At 43.4% G+C, this 27,328-nt stretch overlaps 1 protein-coding gene across 2 annotated transcripts in view; it reads left to right on the forward strand.

The window, feature by feature from the left end:
* Tbc1d9 (TBC1 domain family member 9) overlaps positions 1-27,328 on the forward strand; it is a 109,356-nt gene that overhangs the window by 41,388 nt on the left and 40,640 nt on the right. For both annotated transcript variants that reach the window (XM_055621027.1, XM_055621028.1), the window contains exons 2-6: positions 2,592-2,702; positions 13,533-13,651; positions 21,270-21,498; positions 21,888-22,149; positions 24,190-24,397. In XM_055621027.1, the coding sequence (XP_055477002.1) occupies positions 2,592-2,702; positions 13,533-13,651; positions 21,270-21,498; positions 21,888-22,149; positions 24,190-24,397 (929 nt within the window). The remainder of the gene's footprint in view (positions 1-2,591; positions 2,703-13,532; positions 13,652-21,269; positions 21,499-21,887; positions 22,150-24,189; positions 24,398-27,328) is intronic.

The following is a 27,328-nucleotide window of genomic DNA, read 5'->3' on the forward strand; positions in this document are numbered from 1 at the left end:
TGGACAGTGACCAAGGACGGGCATAGGCCTTCCCTGTGGTCCACCTCACTCAGGCTTCTTGATTAATAATTCTAGCTCAGGAAGACATATGCTGTTGTGGTCACTTTACAACTGAGAAAATCAGAGCAGTGAGACCTGGCATGGAGCTTTTCAGCACAAGTTGACTAGTCCATATCTCTTTCTAGCCCTCAGGCTGCCAAAGCCAAGCGGAGGTGGTGTGTGGGGCATTGTTTGTGCCAAAGTAATGCTTGGTGTGCTCAGAACCAGGGCCCAGCATCATTTCAAGAGAGCCTGGTGGTGATGTTTTCTGTGGAACACACAAGTTCTGCCTCAACAGAGCCTCTTGGGAGATTTACTCTGGACTTCCTCAAACTTGGCTGTTTACAGGAGGCAGCTTACTGTTGAAGCAAACCATAGCTGGACCTCAGTCTCTTCCTCCCAGCACTGACCACCATCATGTGGTTCAGTGCCAGTAATACTACACTCTTGCATAAGAGGAGGCAGCCAGCCCTGCTTTCTGCTCTCTATGTCCTGCTCCCCAAGTCCTCAGAAACTAGCTAGTGATTCGGTACCATACACCCCCTTTGCATAACTGAGAAAAGCTTTAAAACTCAGCTGAGTATATATCCCAAACTGCACAACATGAGAGGTAGACGCAGGAGGGATGTCTCAAGTGCAAGGTCAGTCTCGTTTTCAGTTTGAGGCCAGCTGGGGCTACATACGCTACAACTGGAGACCTCATCAGAACACCCTCTTTCCGCACACAGTAGAAGAAGAAAAACTAAATTAAAAATGTTTTGGCCTAAGGTTACTTAAGTGTTCTGAGTTCTTACTTGCCCCTTCTGAGTCCAAGCCCTACTCTGTGTTGCATCCTGTGCAACTCTGGGTTAATTTAGATTAGACATTCAAATGATGGGAATTGCTTGAGTCAACTTGAGTCACTATAACGAAATATCAGAGGTAATTTAACTTAAAAAACAAGAAGTATCTGTCACCCTATCAATCAGACCTATCCCATTTCTTTTTTGGCAGATGGATAGACTGAAAATTTTAAGAGCACATCACAGAGAAAATGCTTACCTCATAGTCAGGGAGCAGAAGAGAGGAAAGGGACAAGGGTTGCACACCACAGTCCTTTAAAGGCCTTAATGGTCCAGGGACCTCCTATCAGGTTCCCCCACGCAAAGGTTCTAGCAAGACTTAGCTGACACCATCCAAACCACACAAACTTTATTCTTGACTAGTTACCCATTCTCAGAAAAGACTCGTCGGGTACATCGCTGGCCTTAAGTGGTCCGTGGAGGACACTTAACCAAATGATAACAGTGATACTTCGAATTTGTTCTGTCAGGTAAAGCACCTAATTTATGAAACCTTGCAGAATTTGTGGGCATGTGTCCCCATCCACCCATTCTGGTTTTTAGATCAGTGTAGGTGCGCAGTGCCGGCCCGGGTGGATAAAGGGGACATCAGGTGAAAAGTGCTTGGAAGGCAGGTGTGCTGATCACAGGCTCACATTTGAAGCAGTCATCCCCACACCTAAAAACTCAGCTTAGAACTCTGAGAAGCGCTGAAAGGCCAAAAAGAGGGTGTGTCTGTCCAGCAGGGACTGGTCTCAAACCAGGTCACCAGGATAGCGTCTCCTTACAGACATCTCCCAGCTTCTGTTGAAGAGAGCGTGTGCCTTGAAGACATCTGTCTTTGTGCTGGTAGATGACTGAGCCCCCTTATTGCATGGCCACACTTCTCTGGATTTGGCCCGTGTGAGCTGGTTTCCCCGAGGTCAGGGTTGGTTCTATGTCAGTCTGTCATAGGATATCCACCCCCAGAGTTAGCTTCGTGCCACCCGGAATGTGTGACCTGGCCCTCAGCCTTATTGATGATGCATCATTTCAGAGTTCTGAGCAGGCTCCCATGACCTCTGCTGTAGTGAGCGTGCCACAAATGCCAAGAACTACTACTATATGTGAGAATCTGACTCACACCTACTCACCCTCAAACAGCCTCAATGCCTGGAGCACTTTCCTCCATTGCAGGTGCCCTGAGACTCTTGCACCCTCAGGCTTTGTCTTGCACACAGTAGGAAGTTAGTTTGAGTTGAGTTGTACTAAAGTTTTCAGTACAAAATGAAAGTTTGCCAAATTAAAATACATCTTGACACAGCAAGTCACACTCGTGCTTAGTCCCCATGGCTTTGTCCAGTCACTCAGAGAGAGATGCTTTCACATCCCCAGGGGGGACAGAGCATATATCAGGCACAAAGATGGCTAGAGCAGAAGCTCCAGCATATGAGTACTCATGGTGTTTTCTGTTACCAGCCAGCATCCACAAAAAGCACAAAACACCAGGGTCTGGGCCAGGACATTAGCCTGATGTGCTCGTGAAGCCTTGCACTTCTCAGCCGCAGTTCCTCTTGGAGATCCCTGAAACAACCACTGTAGAGCCTGCGTCCTATAAAATGAAAGCTTTGTCAAGGTGCCCTGTAGTGTGCCTGTCCGGCGACCCAAGCTGGAGGGCCATGTGCACACTGTTTGACCATTGAGGATCATGCTATGGGAATCCTGACCTGTTTCCCACTTCTCCATCTTCAGGCCTCCTGGTGGGTACCCTTGATGTGGTATTGGACTCCAGTGCCCGAGTTGCACCATACCGGATCCTCTACCAGACTCCAGACTCTCTAGTCTACTGGACCATTGCCTGTGGTAAGTCCCAGCATCCTGTGGTTGCACAGGTTTGCAGAGAAAACTCTCAACTAGTTGCAGCTTTGGAACACAACCTCTTGACAGTTTAGGGTTATGAACCTTGGTCACTTTAGCACCAAATTGTTGATGGCTTAACATGGTAAAATTTCTCACTCTGAAATCTCATTGGGATGATGCAGACTCCATCTGGTGTGACACTCTGTAGAGGAACACACAGTTTGAAGGTCAGCTTACCAGGGACGGGTGAAGGGTACAGCCCAACTGAGTCTCAGTTTCTCAGCCACAAGGGGCACACATCACATCTGCTTACACTCTGGCTAGAACTACTCGAATAGGCCTCACTAACTGCAAGGGAAGCTGGGATCGAAGAGAAGCTTGTGGGCTAACCTAGATGTGCTTACTCAGTGACCCTTGTTGCATACACTAGCTTGTATAAGTGACGTTATTTATCTCTTGGTAGTCTCTATGGTGTCTCATGCTTAAGACAGTAGCAAGCAGGCCTGCTAGTGTTGAATCTCACAGAATAGCTAAGGAATTCACAGTCACTGTTTACTTGTGGCAAGAAAAAAAGCAAGAGTACCAGTTTACTGTTTTGTTTCATTATTTTATTTTGCCGCCTTTTAATTTTTACATTAACAGGGTCTACTTTTAGAATAGTCTGCACTTTTAGGAAAATTGACCAGGTAGCTCAAAGGCCTGCCACTGCATATACCTCTCACCCACCATCCCCACTATTATTAGCACCCCACCATACTCAGTAGTAATATAACACCAACTAATTTAATATAAAAGAAAAGGCCACAGCTTGTTCAGAAGTCCTTAGAGCCTTCCAATCTTTTTTTTTCTTCTGTTCTGATATTATACCAGTACACTATATTATCTCTCATAGCTTCTTAGGTTTGTCTTGGCTGTAGTAGTTTCCCAAGATACCTTGCTTGAGATAACCTTGACAGTTTTGAAGGATATGGTTTAATGGTGCATTGGGGGACTGCTCCTCTGTTGGACTGTTTCTTTCTTTGTCTATTGCACTCCTTGGGATTGAACCTAGTGGGAAGCTCGGGAAGGGTCTTGTGTGTTGTGCTGGCAGTTGGCTGAGAAAGTTGGGAAACAGTGTAGAATAATGAATGTGAAAGCTGACACTGAGTCCTGGAAGGTAAAATAAAAAACAAAAGAGAGGGCTGAGGAGAGGGCTAATAGGTAAAATACTTATTAAGACCAGAAATCCCTTGAATCCACATTAAAAAGAAAAAAAAGAGCTGGTGTGATGTGCACACTTGTAATGCCAGAACTGGGGACAATGAGGTAGGTAGGTCCCTGGAGTTTCCTCTTTCTTGCCTGCTCAAGACCAGTAAGAGCCTGTTGGATAAACCCTGAGGAACAATCATGCGGTTGTCCCCTGGTTTTCAGAGGCAGGACACCTACCTGTATATGCATCTGCATGGACATGTGCACCGCCGTCTGCATGAATATGCTCGTATGTACACGAATACACACACGTGAAACAAACGAAACTAAGAAAGGACATTAAATATCATGGAGAGCCGTTAGTGCTTGACTTTGAGGACATGGCACCCTGGCTGCCCCCTCACTCACCGGCAGCAGCTCATTTCTTGAGTCCTGAATGCTCAGGCAGGAGTCCTCAGGGATCTTGAGTCTCCTTGCAGCCTTCAGGGCATCCGGTCTCCCAGATCAGGTTTCTGTGACCTAAGAGCTGCTTCGTGCCTCAGACTTGTCTACAGTCGTCTCCTTTCCTGCTCATTGTGTGATGGCAGTGCTCTTCAGTTGGCTTCTGAGACAGGTTCAGTCCACAAATCAGTTCTTCCATGAATACTCACATGGGGTGGCATTTAATACACAAAGCTGAGCTGTTCTCTAATTGGCTTCTGAGCCGAGGCTGAGAAACAGTAAGCTGTAATTGCTGGTGGCATAATTTATACCCCCCAAAGATGTTCCTTCACTTTCCTAGTAAGGAGTACCTGCCATAAGTACATGATCTCATTGTAATAAACCCAGGATGGCTTTGTCTTTTATGTATATTGATTACCCATAGAGGTAGCCCAGAATTTCCTTACAGAAGACTCCAAGGAAATGACAGCCATTACAAAGTCCCATCTACCCACTAATTATTCTTTTTTAATGATTTTCAATTTGTTCCAACTTGCGTTTGAAATCCAAGTTACTAATTTTAAAAAACAGAAGCTCCTGCTTCACAAACACTTCTCCAATATGCTGACCTTTCTGCTTGTAATTTTAATGTTAAACTGCAAAGTTGGTATTTGGTAGGAGACTCTGTCATTCTTAAAGTTATGTGTATTTCATGAATTATTGTAAGAGAAACTTCAAGAGAAAATGGGTTCTGTGGTGGTTTGAATAGGAATGGCCCTCATAGACTCATGTGTTTGAATGCTTGGCCCGTGGAGAGTAGAACTTTAGGAAGCATGGCTTTGTTAGAGGAAGTGTGTCACTGTGGGGACGGACTTCGAGGTTGCATATGCTCAAGCTATGCCCAGTATGGTACAGTCTCCTTTTGCTGCCTGCAGATTAAGATGTAGAATTATCAGCTCCTTCTCCAGCACCATGTCTGCCTGTGTGTTGCCATGCTTCCTGCCATGATGAAAATGAACTGAACCCAACTAAACCAGCTTCCAATTAAATGTTTTCCTTTATAAGAGTTTCTGTGGGCATGGTGTCTCAAACCCTACCTAAGACAGATTCACTTCTTTGTTGAGCCAAAAGATCACAAAGCCTTTCCTATGTGGCACTGTAAGCTATTTATGAGACTGAACTGAATTAGAAGAGCATCAGCCATCCATGTCTGCCATCCATGTCTTGACATGGACCACTCTCTGTAGATCAGCAGGACTCTGAACTCTAAATTCTGAGTAAATGATCTGCCTTAGAATTGAGACAGAAAACCAGACAAGAGGAATTTTCTGGACCTGAGGAAAAGTGTAGCTCACTGCTGAAGTGGTAATGATGGGAGCCATGCCACCCACCCTGTTTGATGGACACCTCACCTATCACACAGTCCTGAACAGGACCATGCGGTGGCTGCTCATTGAGCCAGTTGATCTTTTCTTTGCCAACCTAGACTCTCATCAAGGTCTTTTCAGCCATTTGATTTTAGAACTGACAGGTCCACCAGCTTTCACTTCGTCGTCCTATTTTAGGAGGGAAGGAGGGGCAGTGTTCACACTCCCAGTTATAACTGGTTAGGTAGAACTCAACCCTCATTCTCATATTCCTGTGCTCTGTTCTGGCACCATGTAAGGGGCACCATGCTGGCCTCATGATTAAACATTCTTTTAGTCAGTAGCTGTAAGACCGAGAGAGTGATTAAACATTGCTAATGATTCTGCTCCTGTAATTTACTACAGTAGACAAAAAAAAGTCAGCTTATTAATTTTCCTTCCACATGAAATAGAAATGTAGACGTTAGCAGGCATTTTTAGAATCGCTGTTCTGTCAGTGTAGTTCTGTCTGTGTGTGTATGTGAATTTTCATATGTGTGAGAATATGAATACATATGTAGGCATGAACGAGAGGGCTAAAAGAAAATATAGGTTGTCATTCCTTACGTGTTTTTAACCTAACTTTCTGTGGCCTTGTCTCTTATTAGCCTGAGACTCACCAGCATACGTTATGCTAGCTGGCTAGTGAGCCCTGTGAATCCACCTGTTTCCATCTCCCCAGTGCAGGATTCCAAACTCGTACCACCATGCCCAGCTTCTGCTCTGTGGGTTCTGGGAGACAGAACTCTAATCATTATGCCTCAAAACAAACAAACAAAAAAACATGACTACCCCAGTACTTGGGGACTACTCTTATATTTTTAAAAATACAACTTACAAGAATTTTTTTGTTTTTTTTCTTTAAGTAATGTATTTCCATTACAAAAATAAAATATAAATAATAAAGAATTTAAAAGGATAAAGCTGTACTAGCATATCAGAAGCCATCAAGTCTTCTCAGACCCAAGAATATAGACACATACTTTAAACATCTTGTATGTTTACATTCACAGGTAAAATTTTATGTGTATAATGTGTATTTACTATATACATTTATATGTGAGTATACTGTGAATGTATTATGTAAGATATATAATGTGTACACAAAAATATTTTAATGAGAAGTATAGTATTGAAAGTATTTTCTATATAAATAAAATGTATTTCTACAACATTAATATTAATAGCTACTGATTTATTGGGTATATAACAATTTAACTTGACAATATGCTATTTTAAAAAATCTAAGGTTGTTTACTTTGCTGCCGTATTTTTAACAACCTACTTTCAGTAATACTTGTCTTAGCTAAATCTCTAGACAGTCTTTTATATTGCTTTATTGTAAATTTATAGAAATAGGTACTGAGAGCCATAAGAATAACCAAGGACTATTCGTGGAGATGATCTGGAACCCCTGCACAGGTGTAGCCCATGGCAGTTCAGTGTCCAAGTGGGTTACATAGTAATGGGAAGAGGGACTGCCTCTGACATAATCTGATTGGCCTGCTCGTTGATCACTTCCCCCTGAGGGGGGAGCAGCCTTACCAGGCCACAGTAGAGGACAATGCAGCCACTTTTGATGAGAACTGATAGACTAAGATCAGAAAGAAGAGGAGAACCTCCCCTATCAGTGGACTTGGGGAGTGGCATGCATGCAGAAAGGGGAGGGAGGGTGGGATCGGGAGGGGAGGAGGGAGGGGCTTATGGGGGGATACAAAATGAATAAAGTGTAATTAATAAAAAATAAGAAAAAAAAAAGAATAGCCATGTTGGCTCAGTGAGATGGCTCAGCAGGTAAACACACTGAGCCAGACAAGCTTAGTTAGATTTCTGGGACTCTTAACTAACTCCCACAAGTTGCCCTCTAAGCTCCTCATATATGCCTAGTATGTGTGCCCTCCCACACACACACAGAAAGAGAGGGTATATTTTAAAAAGAATGTGCATGTTTTATATCTCCTGCTCAACTGCCTTCTGGAAAGATAAGAACTTACACTCCGTTCATCCAGGTGGCCTTGGCATCTAGTAAAGGATGTCAGCCACCCAGCCTTACTGCCGAACTCAAACATGGCTCCTGGAACTCCCTTCTCTCAAGGCGATTACAGGGTGACAAGCATGTTGTCAGTATTCAGGAGAGATTAGAAGCAGTTACGAAAGCAGTTCCTGGTCCGTGCACAAGGCCTTGCAGGGACATGCTTTCCTGTAGGGATCTGGGCACTCTGCCAGCCAAACAGCAGGGTGCCAAGGGCAGCAGACATCTGCAGAATACATGGCAGTAGCCCAGCAGCTGGTTTCTTGGTGTCCTCATGCTAGAAGTTAGAAACATTTTCAGAGTCCTATTTCAAGGCTAAGGTTTGGTGTTCTGCTGCTGTTTGTGGTGGTCATAGCAAAGTAACTCTTCAGGGCTCTCTATGCTCTAGGTCTGTGCTAAAGCTGTGCCATGTTCTGTCATATTTAATCTCCAGCACAAACTAACATAGCAAATGTCATTATGTAGCACAGAGGAGGAACCTGAAGCACCCAGAGACTACAGCACCTAGCATCCCAATGCTGGAGTGTTACATGGCAAAGGTTTGAAGCCATTAGTGCCTTTTTTATAAGCATCTAGGTTCCAGTCCTTCATAGAAGATGTTATGTAATAATGGCTCTTGATGGCCTTGGTTCTTATGACCCTGGAGAATCTGACCTTTGTCCACACTTCTACACTTGTAAAGTGGGGGATGGGTCATAGCAGTGTGCAGCAAATCTGAGCATGGGTTTAAGAGCCAGAAAGCCTGGGTCTGATTCATAGTAATGTTAGAAGCCCTCATCTGTCAAGGATTATTATGCTCCTACTTACAGGACCAACTCTGTCCTAAGCTGGCATCAAGAAGGGCAAGTAGTAGAATGTTGTCTTTATCATTTGTTTAGATGGTTTAGGATAGCTTTAACCACATGAGAAGGTAGACTTCCTTTCTTCTTCTAAAAACATTTCAAGTCACAACACTGTGTGTGTGTGTGTGTGTGTGTGTGTGTGTGTGTATGTGTGTGTGCGCGCGCGCGCGCGCGCTTTGCCTTTTCTGAATATAAGTTTGTCCTGTTTCCACATACACTAGATAAAGCCAGGTGCTGTAGTACAAGCCTGTTATCTCAGCACTCAGGAGACTGAGGCAGGGAGAACAGAAGATCAAAGTCACCCTTGACTGTTTACTGATATACTGAGTTTGAAGCGGACCCACACTACATGACAGCATCTTGGTGGTGGTGGCGGTGGTGGCTGTGGTGGCGGTGGTGGCGGTAGTGGTGGTGGTGGTGGTTTTGGTTTTTTGAGAGAGGGATTCTATGTAGCCTGTCTCTGCCTCCCCAAGTGCTGGGTTTACAGGCATGCACTACCACACCTTGCTATGACAGCGAGAGAGAGAGAGAGAGAGAGACAGAGACAGAGACAGAGACAGAGACAGAGAGAGGGCCAATGACGGCAGGCCGTTTGTACTGCAGCGTGCAGGGTGTTGCGTGCTTCTCTTGCCTTCACTTGGTGTGTTAATTTCAAAACAGTCCTCATTGTGTCTATGGTTGCATTTTCAGAAAACTACAAGTAATATATTGGTTTCATTTATATTTGAAGACTAAAACATGTCAGAGATCCATTGAGCCTGTTCCAAATCTGCAAAACCAGACTGCTGTTTATAATCCCTAGAAGTGGACTTTCCATTTGGTGTAATACAGGTTGTTTGTTTGTTTGTTTGTTTTAATATACAGATAAACATATTCTCTCTGTGTCTCTTCACACATACCTCAACACTGAGAAATTATCAGGGTGGTGCTGTGGTTTTAAGACCAAAGTCCAACATATATTGCTTGTCAGTATCACACAAGAAATAGCCACTTAATATTTGATCCACAGGGCCATAAACCTTTGTTCGTAGTCCTTAAAGGCCATGCACAATAGTCACTCTGTAGTGCTGTCTTAACCATCCTCTCTTCTGATTTCAAGTATGTGCCATGGACGTGCAGAAATATTTTAAACTGCATGAGAACTATTCAATGTTTTTCATCATCATCATCAAACATAGCATGGAAAAGTTGCCAGGCACGTGTGTGAGGCCCACTGCTGACAGTAGGTAAATCCTCAGAATGATGAAGTGTCTCATCTTTCAGAAGTTAATGTCTAAACAACATGAAGGACATCAAATGTGAGCCTTGTTTTTTTTTCAGCAGAACTCTTTGTCTGGATGACCTTCACTCTGAACTCTCTCTGTCTTTGTTTTTCTAACTAAGCCGATGGTTCAGCTCATTTTCCTTCCTCTATGTCAGTAAATGGGATATTTCCAGAAAATTAACAACCAATCCCTTTCTTTCACTTCTGAGTTTAAACACATTTTGTACAAACTGCTCCATGAATAGAGCAGGTCCTGCCAGTTGTGGTGAAAGCGCCTCCTGTCAGGTCACTTCAAAAAATAATAGCTGTGGTATTACTGGGCACTATAGTGTCATGGATGTGTGTGGAGATTAGAGGACAGCTTGTGGGAATGGGTTTTCTCCTTTCACCCGGCAGGTCCTGGTGATCATCAGGTTTGGCAGCTACTTTACCTGCTGGGCCATGTCACATGCACTCCCATACTCACTTTTGAGACAGTCTTAGTGTGTAGTCCAGGCTGGCCTCAAACTCACAACAGTCCTGCCTGAGCCTCCTGAGTGTTAGGACTCTAAGCATGTGCCACCATGCTGGACATCAGGCTTTAGACAAGGATGTTAAGGCATCATGGGGCGTGGGTAGATGTCTGTCAAGTTAATGTGTGCATGCACACACTATTCCCACTGTGGGTATGCGTGAGGTCAAGCCGTACATACGTAGCTCTGGATAAAGAAAATATCAAAAGCAGTCCAGAGCTGTGCAAAGCAAAGACATGTCTGTTCTGCCTTAAACCTTAAACCTGATAAGTGTTTTCAACTCATGATAACCAAGGAACATTGCGGTTGAGCAGAGCCAATGGGCCAGATCATGTCGGTGTAACAGGGAATGTAAATATTGGTCTGAGGGGATAGTGCAGTTAATAAAATGTTTACTGTACAAGCCTGATGACATGGATTTAATCCCCAGCATCCACGTGATGGATGTGTGTGTGGTGGCATGTGCCTATAATCCTGTTGTGGGGAAGAGGATAACTCCAGCCAAGCCTCATTGGTTTGTCCCATGCTATGTAGTATTTTCTGTCAACGTGATAACTTGACAGGCTCTAGAATTACCTGGGAGATGGGCCTCTGGGTATTCTTGTGTGGGACTCTCTTAATTCTGTTAAGTGAGGTGGGAGACCTCACCCACTTTGGGTGGCACCATTCCCTAGCTGAGATTCTGGACTGTGTAAATAGAGAAAGGAAGCTGAGCCACAGCACTGCATTCACCACTGTTTGTTTCACACTGCTGATGAGACTTAGGTCAACTTCCTTCAAGTTCCTGCGGCCTTGATTTCCCTGCTGTGCTCCACTGTATGCTTGAACTGTGAGCCACAAAAAGCCCTTCTCCCTTAGGTTGCTTTTATCAGAATATTTTGTCACAGCAACAGGAAAAAAAAAAAAAAAAAAAAAACTAAAGAAATTTCTTCCAGGCCAGTGAGAGAGCCTATCTCAAAACTAATGTAGATGGCATCAGAGATATGATACCCAAGGCTGACTTCTCTCTCTCTCTCTCTGTCTCTCTCTCTCTCTCTCTCTCTCTCTCTCTCTCTCACACACACACACACACACACACACACACATACACAGAAAATGAGAGAGAGAGAGAGAGAATGTGTGAAAAGGTCATACTGTCTTGTCTTGTAAAGGCAAAGTGTGTTATGATACCATTCAAGAAGCAGACCTCCATTGCTAAGCCACACACAGCTTCTGGCACTTTTGTGACAGACATAAGATGAAGTGCTGAAGAGGCAGAAGCAGAGGCCAGGAGCTGTATAGCGTACCTGTGCAGAGGCCCACAGTCCTGTGCATCTCTCGGTGCACCTCTTTTCTAAGGTCTGTTGCATCTGGCCATGCCAACAAGCACAGATGGAACTGCAGGATGGTGGGCACTTGGTTGGCATTCCCTCTGCAAGGTGTCCTTGCATCTCACAGCTCATGGTCTGTTAATGACCTTGACAGAAAAGGGTTCAGATTTTCAGTGAGAAATTCATACAGTTTGAAGAGATAACCACCAGAGTATCAGAGACCCAGGGTTTCGTTTTGAAATTTTTTAAAGAAAATTTTCCAATTATTATTTAAATTTATTACTCAAAAGGGTTAAAAATTCTGTCAAACTCACCAAATTGACTAGTTTCCTAAATATTCCAAATAATCATTACACTTGGAATTTGAAAGAATTCCCTACCTTCTACTCTGTGTCTGCAGACACTCTCCTTTGTAGTTTTCACAGGGCTAGTCTGAGGTGAGAAGAAGATGCCATTGTTGTTCATTTTATCTGTAGAGAATTTGAGATGGACTTTAAAAATTGTCTGAAGACAGCTAAGTAGTGCTAGCCAGGTGGAGGGTCCCAGGGGGACTTGAGTTACAGGTATTATTGCCACATTGCGTAGTCTTCATATTGCTCTCACATGCACTTGCTCTTGGCCAGAGCCATGGAAAATACTGATGATGCAGAAGATCTGTTGTTTAGGGTCTCACACGACTTCTGTGCTGAAAAACCTTTTTATTACCCTTTATGAAAGCAGTCCTTGGGACTGAATGGGCGGCTTTACATGTGTTAGCTGAGCACCCGCAACAGCCCCATATAAGCATCCGCTGTCAGCCATTTTGCTCTCTAGTCCTAAAGTAAAAGAAAATGAACTTTGGTTTCCCTCTTCTTTTTGTCTTTCTTCCAACAGTGGTCCTGAAGTCCCTTCAGCATGCCTATCAGTGTTGAAGATATTTCAGTTCAGAGACTGGAAATCTGAGTATAATTTCAGATTACACTTACTTTTCTTCCTTTGTTGGAAATCAGCATCCAATATCTTGAATTACTTGTGACAGAGAACTGAAAAAATGGTCATTCTTGTGATCTTAATTAAAAAATAACTTGGGAATCTTAGGCAGGACTCAAAGAATCAATGAAACCACAAGCTCACTCACTCAAGATGCATAACTGTGGGTAGTTCATCAAGAAAGCTTTTTTCCCATAAGATCATGATAAGGGGAATTTATTCTAGCATTGTCTAACCTCATCCTGACAGTACCTGTTAGGTATCTATCACAAGACTAGATGGCTTATTTGGAGGTTTCTGAGTGAGGTGGCATGTGTTTCTTAGCAACTGACAGAAATGTAGTGACTTGGTTGGAAGCCACAAGTATGACCTCATCTCTGTGTTTCAAGGCAGCTGCTGTAAGGAGGGATTGCTGCTGTACTCCAGTGATAGACTACTTTCACATCTCATTCATAATTGAACAAGGCTCATTTTTGCCCATTATATGAGATGGCCCCATAAGATCTACACGGGCACAGTGTTGAAGCTTCACCGCAGGAAGCCACGTCAAGATTCATGTTGCCCTGTAAACTGCATATTCTAGAATGGAGAAGAAAAGAGCTAAACTCCCAGCTCACAAAGATCCATGTGGTGTATGTGGCTCCGTCAGCTTTGAACAGCCTCAGTTTCTGGACTGACCTAATTGGAACACTCTAGAACATGGTACTTGCTCTTGGGTGTCCATATATTTGCTGTCTCATGTGTCTCTTCCCCAGAGGGTTAAAGTCAGAACTCTGGGAATGGCCAACAGTCTCCTTTGCTGGTGCTGAATGCTGATAAAGTAGGTTTGATTCTTAATGTGTTTGGCAAGAAACTTGATAACTGTTGCTGTCTTGTCTGCTTTCATGCAGGTGGTTCCAGGAAGGAGGTTACTGAGCATTGGGAATGGCTTGAACAGAATCTTTTGCAGACACTCTCCATCTTCGAGAATGAGAATGACATCACCACATTTGTAAGAGGAAAAATACAGGTGGTAGCATTTCTCTTTTGGTTTGGATGAATGTTATTATGCAGCTAGGTGGTGACGGTGCATGTCTGTAATCCCAGCACTCAGGGAGGCAGAGGCAGGCACACCTCTGAGTTCAAGGCCAGCTGGATCTACAAAGCGAGTCCAGGACAGCCAAAGCTACACAGAGAAACCCTGCCATGAAAAACAAAAACACAATAAAAAAGAAATATGTAGTATATGTGTATAAAATTCTCAAAGGATTAAAAAAAATTTAACAGACCAAAGCCTTTTAATTGGAAAACTCTAAAATTTCCAGAAATATTGCAAAAATAAGAACTGTATATAACCCACCTGTGCCCTTCATTCAGACTTAGCTGATAACATTCCATCCAACTTGTTTAGGATTCTTAGGGCTAACTAATGTTTGAGAGGAGCTTCCTCTAAAATCCTTCAGTGTGTGTTTTCCAATAGCGATATCTGAAAAATATAAGCTAAACATTATTTAGCAATGTATGTAAGTGTATAATTATAAATCACTTTAATATTTAGCATATATTCTAATTAAAAAATAGATTTATAGCAGGGCACAGTGGTGCACACCTGTAACCCCAGCACTTGGGGAGGAAGAAGCAGGAAGATCTTCTGGAGTTTGAGGCCAGCCTGATCTACAGAGTGAATCCAGGACAGCCATGGCTACACAGAGAAACCCTGTCTCAAAACAAAAACAAACAAACAAACAAAATAATAATAATAATAATAATAATTTTGTGTGTAGAAGTGTTTTGCTTTCATGTGTGCCTGGTGCCCTCCAAGGTCAAAAGAGGGCATCGGAGGCCCTGGAACTGGAGTTACAGATGCGTGTGAGCTCTCACGTGGGTGCCAAGAACCAACCGAAGTCTTCTGCAAGAGCAGCCAGTGCTCCTAAGTGCTGAGCCATCTCCCCAGACCCATATCTTCTAATCTAAATGGGGTTGATCGTACCCTTGATGGCTTTGTTGTTTCAGTATATGAGGGAACCAAATTTAGTTTGCATCTCCTTAATCTATTTCAGTCTGGAACATTTCCACAGCTTTTCCTCATGTGTCTTGACATTAATGTTGTTAAAGTGTGTACTTCTGGTTTTTGTAAAAGGATGTTTCATTTGGGGTTCTGTCAGATGTCTCTCTGTGATTGAATTCAAGTCTTGCCTTCCTGGATGGAGGGCTACATAAGCAATCTTGCATCCTCCTTGGGGCTGTTGTGTCCTGAAGCACATGATACTCATCTGCCACTCACTGGTGTTATAAACCCATTCAAAGCATTATCCAAACGTGTAGAATTCATACATTTACGTTTACAAATGATATTTCTATAGGAAGACATTTAAGCCACAAATATCCAATTTTTAAAAATCAAATTTTCCATGTTGGTGTAGTATCCATTCATGAATTTTAAATTTTGACTTGTTCTTTCTTCAGTGTGATAGCTTGTAAATTATGGTTTTATTAAAATAGGACATTGACATGAACAGATTACTGCTAACTTCACACTTTATTCAATTTCATCATTTTGAAAATTCCACATTTTTTCCTATCACAATTCAATCCAGACTTGCAGACTTCATCTCCTCTTTCATTTGGCATCTCTGTGTTTGGTGTGTGTGTGCAGTAGTTGGCTCAGCCAATACCTGCGCTTGGATATTTAGGTACCGTCCAACATCCTGCAGCTATAAATTCCGCTGCAATTAGAATTCCATGCATTTGTGCTTGCTTATGACGGGGCCCGTATCTTTAGAGTGACCTTGCAGGAGGAGAATTGCCAGGCCGAAGGGTAAATGCGTGTGCTGTCTTGCTAATTATTCTCCATTCCCCTTCAGGGTGCTGTATGTTTTACATGCCCTCTGGCATGTTTGACAGCCCTGCCTTCTCCACAGCTTCTCCAGCAGTGTAGAATCTCCATCTTTCCAATTTCTGCCCATGTTACAGGAGAGGGAGATGGTGCCACCAGTGCTGGATGCACCTTTGTGAAAATGTGGGTTGCGTTTCGTATTGTTAAGGACACACACCTCTGTGTGTATGTTTATCTTCTTCAAGGACTTTAGGGTCTTATTTTCTTGAATGATGCATGTGTGTCTGTGTGTGTGTCTGTGTGTGTAAGTGTGTGTGGCTGTGAGTGTGAAGGCCAGAAGATAATTTAGGGTATCATTCCTCAAATGCTGCCTACCCCTGCTTGTTTCTTTCTTTGTTATTTAAAGACAGAATCTGTCTCAGGTCTGAGGCCTGCACATTCTCTGTTTAGGATTCTCTATTACAGACTCAAGAAAAGGTAACACATTGGGAAGGACCAGTTAGAGGCAACTTTCAATTGTGCGTGTGTGTGTGTGTGTGTGTGTGTGTGTGTGTGTGTGTAATAATTGAGAATTGTGTTGATGAAACTCAGATCTGTTCATGTATGTGACTACCTGCGATCAGGAGAGTTGCTAATTATAGCATGTATGAGGAGCTGCATGAAAGAGCATAGCCAGCTAGCATAGGTAACCAGGGGCCACTCCACAGTCCTGCCTCCGGGACTGTCATCTCGGTAGAGGAAGAAACTGTAGCTTTTGAGGGACAATAGTTAGGTAACAAACGAAGGAAGGAAAGACAAATTATGTCAAATAGTTTTCCTTCTCACTACATTAAATATGTCAAGTTTATTTCCCCTGAAACCATTTATGACGAGGGAATTCCCATTAATGCAATTATGTGTGAAAGAATGTCATTCATGTGCAAATGAATGGCTTACTGGTTCACAGATTGTCCAATAATTAAGGGAACTAACAGGCTTATTTGTTGTGAGATCTAATTAAGTTTTATACATTACAAATGCAATTATTAACTATACAGGCAACAGGAATTCAAGTGCTAAATGCTACACGTAGCATTTAGTATACTTGTTTCTGGATGTTTCATAATGATAGTACCCTGTGCACCTGTGATTCGGTACTCTGCTCTTTGTTGCCTTGACCAGTATCTACCATATTTATGTAATTACAACTGTTTTAATAACAGAATATAACTCCATTATTAACTTTACTTTGTCTTCCTAGACCTTACCTCTGCTTCTAAATTAGCAGGGATAAGCAGATGCAATTAAAAACAGACTTTCCACTTTAGCTCATGACATTTGCCACAAATTGTATTTCTCTACTCTCCTTTGGAATAGAGATTAATACATGAAGTAATGAAAACATTTTAATAAACCAAAACATTTTAATGGACCATAAGCATATGTTGTAATATGGTGTAATCCTTGTGTGCTTGCTTTCACACTTACAAGCTTTTAAAGACTTATTTTGTTATTATAATTCTGTGTATGTGCTTGGGTCCAGGTAGGCTATGTGCCCATGAGTGCCGGCATGTGCAGAGCTGAAGTTGCAAGCAGTTGTGAGCCACCTGATGGTATGCTGGTAACTGAACTTGAGTCCTCTGGAAAAGCAGTTGCTCTTCCAGCAGTGGCTCAGGTTACTTGCTCTTAACCTGAGCCATCCCTGCAGCCCATTGTTGAAATGGCCTTGAAGGTTAAGGTCTTAATGTTATACATTTTTTGTCCTTAATTATGAAGCTAAACATTTTATTGAGTTTACCAAGTTTTGTTTGTCTGTTTTATGCAGATTTGGTGTTTTGTTTTGTCTCACTATGTAGTCCTGGTGTGTCTGGAACTTACTGTGTAGATGAAGCTGGTCTTGAACTCACAGAGATCTGTCTGCCTCTGCCTCCCAAGTGCTCAGATTACAGCATGCACCACAGAGGCTGGTTGGCCAGCATCTGGTTTAATTGGTTAATTTCATGCTTTTAATATACCTTTACATATTTAAATTAATATTAGGCATCCAATGTGCTAGGTAGATCAAATTCTGGCATTGTGAAGAGTTGTTGTCTAGAACGAGAGTGACTTATTCTAGATTAAAAAGAATCCACAGAACTTAGAGGAAAGAAATATTCCATCCCTGTGTTCCATCAACCTGGCCTCCTGGCTGAACACTCATGGAAAAGCCAAAGAAAGCTTTGGCATTCCAGACTCTGTCTTTTCCTAAAGGTGGGAAAGTTGGAAGCGGGGGCTGTTGATTGGTCTGTTGATGAATGTACACTAAGCCCCATAGTGTTTCAAGCTACCATTTCTTAGTTTCATACATTCATAAATCTATTCATGCTCAAAAACATTTTTAAGTGAACATTCTAGATGTTGGTGTTTACCATAGTGTTTTTGTACCCAAAAACACAGGGCCTTATATGTACACATCACTTACAGTTTTAATGTTCTTCCTATCTGACTTTGGTAAGAGATCTGCCACAGTGGTCCAGAACAACAAACATAAGCCCACCTGAGGTTTCCGAGCAGATTCTCGGCCACTGGGGTTGCCTAGGAAACCCTGACACTACTTCCCATTACTGAATTCTCCTCTTGGTTGTATGTGTTCTTTCATTTCTCCTTTCTTTTCCTTTTTTTTTTTTTTTTTTAACTTTGTAGCCCAGATTAGCCCAGAAGTTACCATGTAGCCCAGGCTGGCCTCAGACTCATCGAGATGGTTCTGAACTCTTCCCACCCGGTGATCCAGTGCCTCATGCTGCCTCTGGTTGTCTGTTGTCCTTCATGTGACTCTCTACTGAGGCCTGCTCATGATTAGAGTAACCTAGGGCCAACTCCTTGGCCTCCACAGAGCTCAGCATCTCTGTTGGACTCTTCCTCAGAAGGTTAGTAGCAGAACTAATTAAAGGAAAGAATTCTTACCTTAGATATTCTACCAGGGAAGGGTGTTGGCAGTTCTGATGCCAGCCATACTGCTACCCTGGATCATGACAGACGGAGTTCACAGCTAGAAGTTTAGTTTCTTAAGTATGGTTCACTATGAAACACTGTAGAGTCACGATCCACAGCTGGTATCATACAATAAAAAACAAAGTATGGCTCTTTAAGATATATTCTAATTTGAGAACACAACATGTTTTGTAAGACTATTTCACTGAATACCTTTTAGATGTTAGATATCATTAGTCAAATGTTCAAGACACTATTGTTAGTCTTGGAACTCATATTTAGCAGTTGAGGAAAATATAAGCAAAATTTTTCCACCAGCGTAAATTGAAAGAGCATAGAACTGAGGACATTTAGATGAAATTAAGTGTCTCTGAGTTTGACGGGGAGGAAAGGTTGATTCGGGAGGGTAATAGTCAGGGAGTGATGGTATGGTATGGATCCAGCGTGGGCTTCGGTAGGAATGTTGTTGTCAAGGCTCCATTTCGAAGACAGCTGTAAAAAGCCTGAGTGGGGGTGGAATCTTGACAGGAAGCCACCGCAGTAATCTACTGTTTACTGTTGCTGTGTGTCCAAGGTCATCACCTGAATGGTGATAACTTTTGGAAAACTGAGACCCTCTCTTCTGCCACTGTCCCTCACTGCCACCACTGCAGGCCACAGGGAGGAAAGGGTGGCAACGGCCATAAAATTCAGGAAATGATTTCAATATATGAAGCAGAAAAGCACCATTGCTGCATGTGAGAGGTTCACGGGGGAGGGGGAATTAACTAAGCCAGACTTGGTTAATTAATTAAGCCAGACTGGAGGTTGGCAAGTCTGACAGGACCTCAGGAGAAGGTGGGAGAATTCTAAGTGACACCTGTAGGCCCAGAGGGTACCTTGGGCTGCCTGGGGCGGAGTTTTCATGGAAAAGTGTTCACCGAAGAAAACAGCTGCAGTGCTGATTGTATTCTAAGAGAACATGGCGCAGTACTTTCTGTGCGACAAAAGTAGCAAACTGCTCAGGTCATGCATAATATGAGTTGTGTAGTCAAACTGTTTTTTAATCGGTTTTATTTATTTTTTGTATATGGGTATTTACATGTGTGGCTATGTCCTATATATCACATATGTGCCTGGTGCCTGTGGAGGCCAGAAGGGGAAGCTGGGTCTCCTGGAACTGGAGTTAGGAACAGTTGTGAATTGCCATGCAGGTGCTGGGAACTGAACCCCAGTCCTCTGCAATACAAGTGCTCATAAGTGCTGAGTTTCCAAAATCAGGTTTCTTTTGCTTTGTTTTGTTTTGTTTTGTTTTGTTTTGTTTTGTTTTGTGTGTATGTTTGGGGGGGGGGGTGCATGAACATGTGTATCTTGCCAGAGAGCAATGTTGGGTGCTCTCCACCTTATTTTTTGAAAGACTGTCTTTCTGTAATTCTGCTAGACAAGTTGACCCCAGAACCCCCGGGATCTTCCCGTCTCTACATCACCAGAGGAATGAAACACTGGAACAAACCTCCACAGCCAATAACCACACAGGTTCTGGGCAATAAAATTCAGTCCTCATGCTTGCACAGCAGCCACATTACCAGCTGGCCCAGATAGCTACAGTCCCTCAAAAGCTTGTTTTAAGAAAATGTTTGTGGGGAGTATTAAATCTATACTGGAAGAATGAGTACCCAGTAGATAGCCTGAAAGCCAGGAATTGTAGATACAATGATCCTGTTAAGTTTTTATCATAAGGATGCTGAAGGACTCAGTCCTGTCTCAGAAAATCCCAGTGTTTTTTTAAGTTCACACAAATACAAGTGACACCCTGGGACCTGAATTCACAGCTGCCATACTCTGAAGCTCAGGCTTCCAGTGACAATGAGGTCATGGAAAATGAAGAAGTAGGGGCAGATTTGATGATTACAAATCAATCATGGAATCCAAGGGAACCCTTTCTTTAAAAAAAATAATTTTGTGTGTATGCGCATGTACATGTGAAAGCTCACACTTGTGTGTATTGTCATGTGTGTCACAGTGCCCATGTGGACACAACTTGCAAGAGCCTGTCTTTCCTTCCACCATGTGGGTCCTGGGGATTGAACTCAGGTCATCAGCTTTGGCAGCAAGTGCTTGTGGCCACTGAGCCATCTCTCCAGCCCAAGGAAGTTTCTTCTCTAAAGAGATGCACAAACACAGACTTCAGGAAAGTACAGAGGATCTGGCTAATAGCTAAACGGCTTCTCAGGCTACCAGGATGATTCAATATAGGATTTAGATGACTAGTCACTTGGCTATGCAAATATTTTATCTCCTGTACAGCTGTCAAAGAATTTTGTGTCTAATTAACTTCTCATATTCACTCATCTTCGGCTCAAATGACCGCTGAGGCAGTGGGTCTCTGGACAGAGATGTTCATTTTTTACTTATATTCAGTCTCTTCTCCCTTGGCCTTCTAAGGTAAATTAAAAAAAAAAAAAAGCCAGAAATTAACTGTGTCATGATGTGCTTAGAAAAAAATTAAGTGGGAAAGTGCTTATATTTCCTTATTTTTAAAATAAAACAGCTTAATTTCTAGTGGGCATAAGAAATTAATGACTAGCAATGGACATGCACTAAAACCCTTTGAGAATCTTTTAGTACACAAATACTAATTGTTAATTGGCTTGACATAGAGATTCTTGGGAAGCTGAAACAGGATCACAGTGAATCCAATGCCAGGCTGGACTGCATAGGTGGTTCTAGGCCAACCTGGAACTAACCAGAAACCTGGAATTTGATGGATTACCTTTGAAGAGAATTGATCATTGAAACAAATGTGGTCTTAGAAATTGTTTTATTCTGATATGTTCAGCTGCAGTCTTATGTTCACCCATCTGTTTGCTTTATTCCCAATTAGGGCATCATTGCAGAATACAACAAAATCAATGATGTGAAAGAAGATGATGATACAGAGAAGTTTAAAGAGGCTATCGTGAAGTTCCATAGGCTATTTGGGATGCCCGAAGAAGAGAAACTCGTCAACTATTACTCATGCAGCTACTGGAAAGGGAAGGTCCCGCGGCAGGGCTGGATGTATCTCAGCATCAACCACCTGTGCTTCTCCTCCTTCCTAATGGGGCGGGAAGGTGAGTGGTCTAGCGTTTCAGCGGGAGCCCTTGGAAAGCCCATGAAGGCTTTCCCCAAATTCATAAACTCAATCAGAACACCAAAAAATGTGTATGTAGAGGCAAGTCAAGACTGTTTCCTAACTACTTACTGAGTGAATTCAATTATTTTCAATTCAATAATTGCAAAAAGTTATTCATTGAGTACTAAGGTTCACTAAAGGTATAGTTGGTTTAGTAGACATGATTTCAATCCAGTAATTCTGATCCCAGTGTTTATGTAATACAAGTGATAACTAACAAATGAGACACAAAAGATAGGAGCTCAAAAGAGTTGGGCAGGTTGGGGGCAGGGCTGTGGGAATGACACTGAAAGTAAGTGTTGACCCAGCTTTGTTGTCTGTGCTCAGCCAAGCTGGTGATCCGGTGGGTGGATGTCACTCAACTGGAGAAGAGCGCCACGCTGCTTCTGCCAGATGTGATCAAAGTGAGCACTCGGTCCAGTGAGCATTTCTTCTCTGTGTTCCTCAACATCAACGAGACATTCAAGCTGATGGAACAGCTTGCCAACATAGCCATGAGGCAGCTCTTAGACAATGAAGGATTTGAACAAGACCGGTCTCTGCCGAAACTCAAGAAGAAATCTCCCAAAAAAGTGTCTGCTCTGAAACGGTGGGTGAGAGAGACTTTAGAACTCAGGAATGGAAACCCTTTCAGTTCACTCAGGCACTGAGTTCTGACTGACTTCCAGCTTGTGAGCACTGTCCTGAATAATAGCGAAAAACTGCCCAAGCCATGCCAGGTCAAGGGAGAGATAGGCATGACCATTTTTCTCCACCACAGGGCATCTCTGCTAGTACTCAGGATAGGGTACAGGGTAAAAGACAGTTACCCAGGTGACCTCTCATTGGAGCCACTCTGGGCAGGGCTCATGGGTTACAGAAAAGTGGACATTGGATGCAGATGGATGGACACATGGAGGAGGCCCCAGGGAGAAACACCAAGAGCAGTAGGTCAGTGGCCAGGGCATGGCGGAGGAATTGCAGGGAAGCCTGGAAAGGGGGGGGGGTATGAGAGTAGAGGCAGGATAGGTTGAGAGAAAGCCAACACCTTTTGAGGTTGATGGCCTACACAGACTTGCCCTTCCTTAAGATGAGAAATGAGTCGAGGAAGAGTGTGTCCAGAGCATACGAGAGGTCAGTTTTGATTATGTGGAGTGGAGTTGTGTACAGGACATCAGGATGGAGGTCATTCCTGTAGGCTCATGAAGGTGGAGTTGATACGCAAGTGGCAGTGGGAGTATGAAAAGAAAAGCATAACATCAAGAGGTTTCTTTTGAGTTTTGACATTGTAGTAGACAACGGATTTATTAATTGCCTCAAAGAACTATATAGCTAGTAAAAATCAAAAGCAATCCAAGGCGAGAAGAAATGCTTTTGTTTTAAGTTTGGAAAATACTTGATACTGTATGACTTTTTCTACAGAGAGTGGAACAAATGTCTATTCATCCCAGATATGGCACCAATGACAAACCAAAGAAATGACTCACCCAAATCTAGCTTAGTGAGCTAGTGAGTTTATTAGGGTCACTCATGGGAGCTTGGGTTTTTCACCGGGGAACCCACTCTGCTATAGGCATCAACTTCAGAGGCTGCAGCCATGGAGGACACTGGCATCACCTGCACAGTGTTCCAGAGCAGCTCAGCCTGATTGGCAGCGCCCTCTCCCAGCAGTCGTTACTGCTCCGATATCCCTGGGAGGAATCTGGGGAGAATGTTCTGTCTCTGGAGATTGCTGAGCCTGGGAAGTTTTGTATACTTCCTGGGCCCTCTATGTTCTGCTTACTTTCTGAGTCTTAGGACTCTCCCTTCTTCCTTTAGGAGAGGATGATGCCATCCAGGGGAAAAGGCTGTACAACAAAACAGGCTGGATGGGAGAATCTGATGAGAAACCTTTGTGGGGGGTGCCTTTATAGGTACCTTTACAAAGAAGCCTACGGATAAAGCATAAGAAGGCAGTTTTCAAATGAGATCTCTCTAGGATGTGAAAAGCTGCCCATCTGTGCAGCTTCAGCGCCGAGAAGGGCTGACTCTACAGACAGCACAGATTGAGGCTGAGGGCTCTTCTGCATTCACTGTCTGTGGGAAGCCAAGCCAATCAGCAAACCAACTCTTCTGTGGGGCACACGTGAGGTGGAGGCCTGAGGGGAGAGTTCTGAACAGGAGAAAGGGTGTCAGCAGGAACAATACTAGAGTCAGGAGACTCAGGGACATGTCTAGAAGTGCGCTGTTCCAGGGCTTCTTCACATAGCCCTGTGGCTCAGGGTGGAGTGACACCCAGCAGATTCACTTTGTGGTTCACACTGCTGTTAGGTTCCCCACACCAAAAATAGGTAATTCTCCAAGAATGACTCTGAATAGTCTAATGAACTCTTTTGGAATTCTTAGGTTATTTCGAAAGAAAATTAGTTTCCTTTCGGTCCAACTTGACCTACTTGGCCCAACATTTTTTAACACTTACAGTTATTGTAAAATGGCTAGGTGTGCTAAAACTATGTACTTTGAGGTTGAAGTCCTACAAATATACAGCTAAGGGCGGGAGGAATGAATCTGGAAAGACTAAGAGGCGAGCGCTGGGGACCCTCCATGGCCATAGTGAAAAGTCACTGGTGCATGTTTCTTGGTAAGCTGAACAGTAGTTATTGGTTTGCAGTGACCTGGATGCCAGGGCGAAGAGTGAGCGATACCGTGCCCTTTTCCGGCTGCCCAAAGATGAGAAACTAGATGGGCACACTGACTGCACCCTCTGGACTCCATTTAACAAAATGCACATTTTGGGTCAGATGTTTGTCTCCACAAATTACATCTGCTTTACCAGCAAGGAGGAAAACCTCTGCAGCCTCATAATTCCACTCCGTGAAGTAAGTATCGAGTGGCTGTCCACTTACAATGCTTGTTTTGTGTAAACCAGGGATTTATTTTACCTACTGTGCATGTGTGTATACATGTGTGTAATCATGTGTGTGTGTGTGTGCATGTAAAAAAGTGTCCTGGTATGTGCACAATGCCCACAGGTAGAGGCCAGAGGAAGTTATGGTCAGTTGTCTTCTTCCATCATTTCTACCTGACTGCGGTGAGCAAGGCATCACTGAACAGAAAGGTCACCAGGTCACCTAGGTTGGCTGCCAGTCAGTTCCTGAGATGCACTTGTCCACAGTGCTGAGGTTACAGACAGATGCGGCCATCTAAAGAAGAGCTGTATGTGGGTGTGAGGCATCAAACTCGTCTTTATGGTCCTTATGTTTACACAAGGGCTCCGGTACATTTTGAGCCATCCCTCCAGGGCCTTTTTTACAATTTTTTTTAAACAAAACATTGGGTCATGTTTTGTTTTGTTTTTTTCTCTGTTTTTTGTTTTGCCATCCATGAGTATTGATGGTGCCTGGGGTGGGCAGTGTAGGAGCTGGGACCCTGTGAGCTTTGGTCCTTTTCAGTTAAGGTGATCAGAGCTTTTGGACCCTTTATCATCACCGTGCTAAGAGCCTCGTGGTAGGAAGGGTCATGTTCCACTCGGCTGCTCCTCTCTCTGTTTCTAAAGAGTTAATTGCATAATCAAAAATGTTCTTTTTTCTTATATTTTGAGAGTGATGTGTTATTGTCTTAGCTTTATTTAATTATTTTAAGCGGATGAGTACTCTATCTGCATGTACACCTGCATGCCAGAAGAGGGTGCCAGATCCCTTTATAGATGGTTGTGAGCCACCATGTGGTTGCTGGGAATTGAACCCAGGATCTCTGGAAGAGCAGACAGTCCTCTTAACCTCTGAGCCATCTCTCCAGCCCTTGTGTTATTGTCTTAGCGAATTTGCAAAAGTTCATATAAGGAGACAAAATTCCCACGTGGCTCCACAATCCACAGACAACGACCATTAAGTGGATATACATAATGCATCCATCTGTTTATCTATAGGTTCTACCTTTTCATGGTTGCTGTTTTTTCCTAGTCACATGAATGATTTCCTTAAATTATAGATTACAAATTTCCCGAAGCTGAACTGGTCAATCAGAAAGAACACAAAATATCAGACAAAATGACAGATTCACTTCACTTTGTCATAGGTTTATCTATTCAGTATTATAACATATTTTGAGACCAGGATAATTTACTGGGGACAAATTCAGAGGTGAGAAGATCAATTATGTTTAGACTTAGTGAGAAATGGACTTTGAAGGAGACCCCTGCTTTTAAGAAGAGGAAAAGGGAAGGTCAGAATGGGCTAGGATACAGTCGCATATTTTGCTTGGGCATGTTAATTAGGTGAGACAAGGGGGGCTTTTGATCACTGGACCTTGGTAGTCAGCCTTACAAGCAGCCAAATAAGGGAATAGACCTTGGTGGCTAGCTTTAGGGCTGTAGAGGGAGTGAGAGAGAAGGGCAAGGCCTGCCAGAGCCATGCTGCCACATTCAAGCTGGCCAGAGTCCCTTCAGGCTTCATCATTTTCCCTGCAAATTCACCTTGATTGATAAAATTTTCACTTAGTTCTGAGCATAATTTTCAAATATTTCTTGTGTATGTGTGAGTGGGGCCTGATGTGACGTGACTGCCACAGCACAAGAGTGGCGCTCAGAGGACAATGTGGAGGTGACTCTCTCCTTCTAACTTTGACGTTGCCTCCAGCGGTGGAGCTCAGCTCCCCAGGCTTGCATGGCAAGCTCTTTACCTGCTGAGCCATCTTGCTGGCCCCTCAGCACAATTTTCTCCTCCAGGCTCTACCTGGTACATAGTGGAGCGGTTAGCTGAAGTGGCAAGGGAATGCACTTTGGGATCAGGAATGGACAAAGTCGCACCAATGTGCAGTTGAAACTCAGCTCTGCCCAGAATGAGGGGAGACAAGATTCTAGCTTTAGGTAGAAAATTAGAGTTAGGATGGACACAGCATACAATGTTTGCCTTAAGATTTGTTTTTCCTAATGTGCTAAAGAAAATAGTCTTGGTACATTTATGCTTGTTTGGGGTTGGTGAAAATCCTGTTAAAACGCGTCTGCCCCAGGCTTGAGAGCTAGCTCCCAGTAAAGCGCTTAATGTGCAAGATTGAAGATCTGAGTTTGGACCTTTGGGACCCAAGTTTAAATTCAGGCATGGCAGTAGGCTCCTGTTGGGGAGGCAAAGGCTGCAGGGTCTCTGTGCTCCCTGGCCAGCCAATCTAGCCATAGTTCAGTGAGCAACCCTGTCTCAGAAAGTAAGGTAAGGAGTGATAGGCTCCTCCAAATCCTCTTCCGACCACCCCATGCCTGTGTGCACATGTCCACACACACCCACATGCACACACAGAAAAACATATTTACAAATACAGCACACACCAAAAAACCACACAGAAACACGTCTTCAGTTCAAAGACAGATATTTCTCTTTCCTTTTTCTTTCACACTATAGTAGACTTGAGTAAACACACTTGCACAGATATACATACACACAAACACACGCATGCACACAGACACGTGCGCACAAACATGTGAACACACACACAGAGCCTGAAGGTGTACGTAGGGCTTCAGCCGAGTTGCTTACATCCTGTCTGCTCGTGCACAGGATGCCAAGCCCTGCCGTCTTCGTGATACACCCAGCGGACTGGTGCCATTTTGAAAGCCATCGAAGCCTTTACTTAGTAAAAGGAGTCAGCAATGGAATTGCTTTCAGCATTTCCGATGACACAGCACTTAGACCTGTCTCCTTTGGTTCCATGAAATTTTAATGAAAAGGGAGAATTCCTTTCCAGTTCTCCATCTTGGCACCGTTGGCATCCGGGGCCAGTTATTACCGCAGAGCTGCGCCCCACGGAGTGTCTGGGAG

This window comes from Psammomys obesus, unplaced genomic scaffold (assembly GCF_907164565.1).
Source record: "Psammomys obesus unplaced genomic scaffold, mPsaObe1.curated_primary_1811, whole genome shotgun sequence".
NCBI classification, from domain to species: domain Eukaryota; kingdom Metazoa; phylum Chordata; class Mammalia; order Rodentia; family Muridae; genus Psammomys; species Psammomys obesus.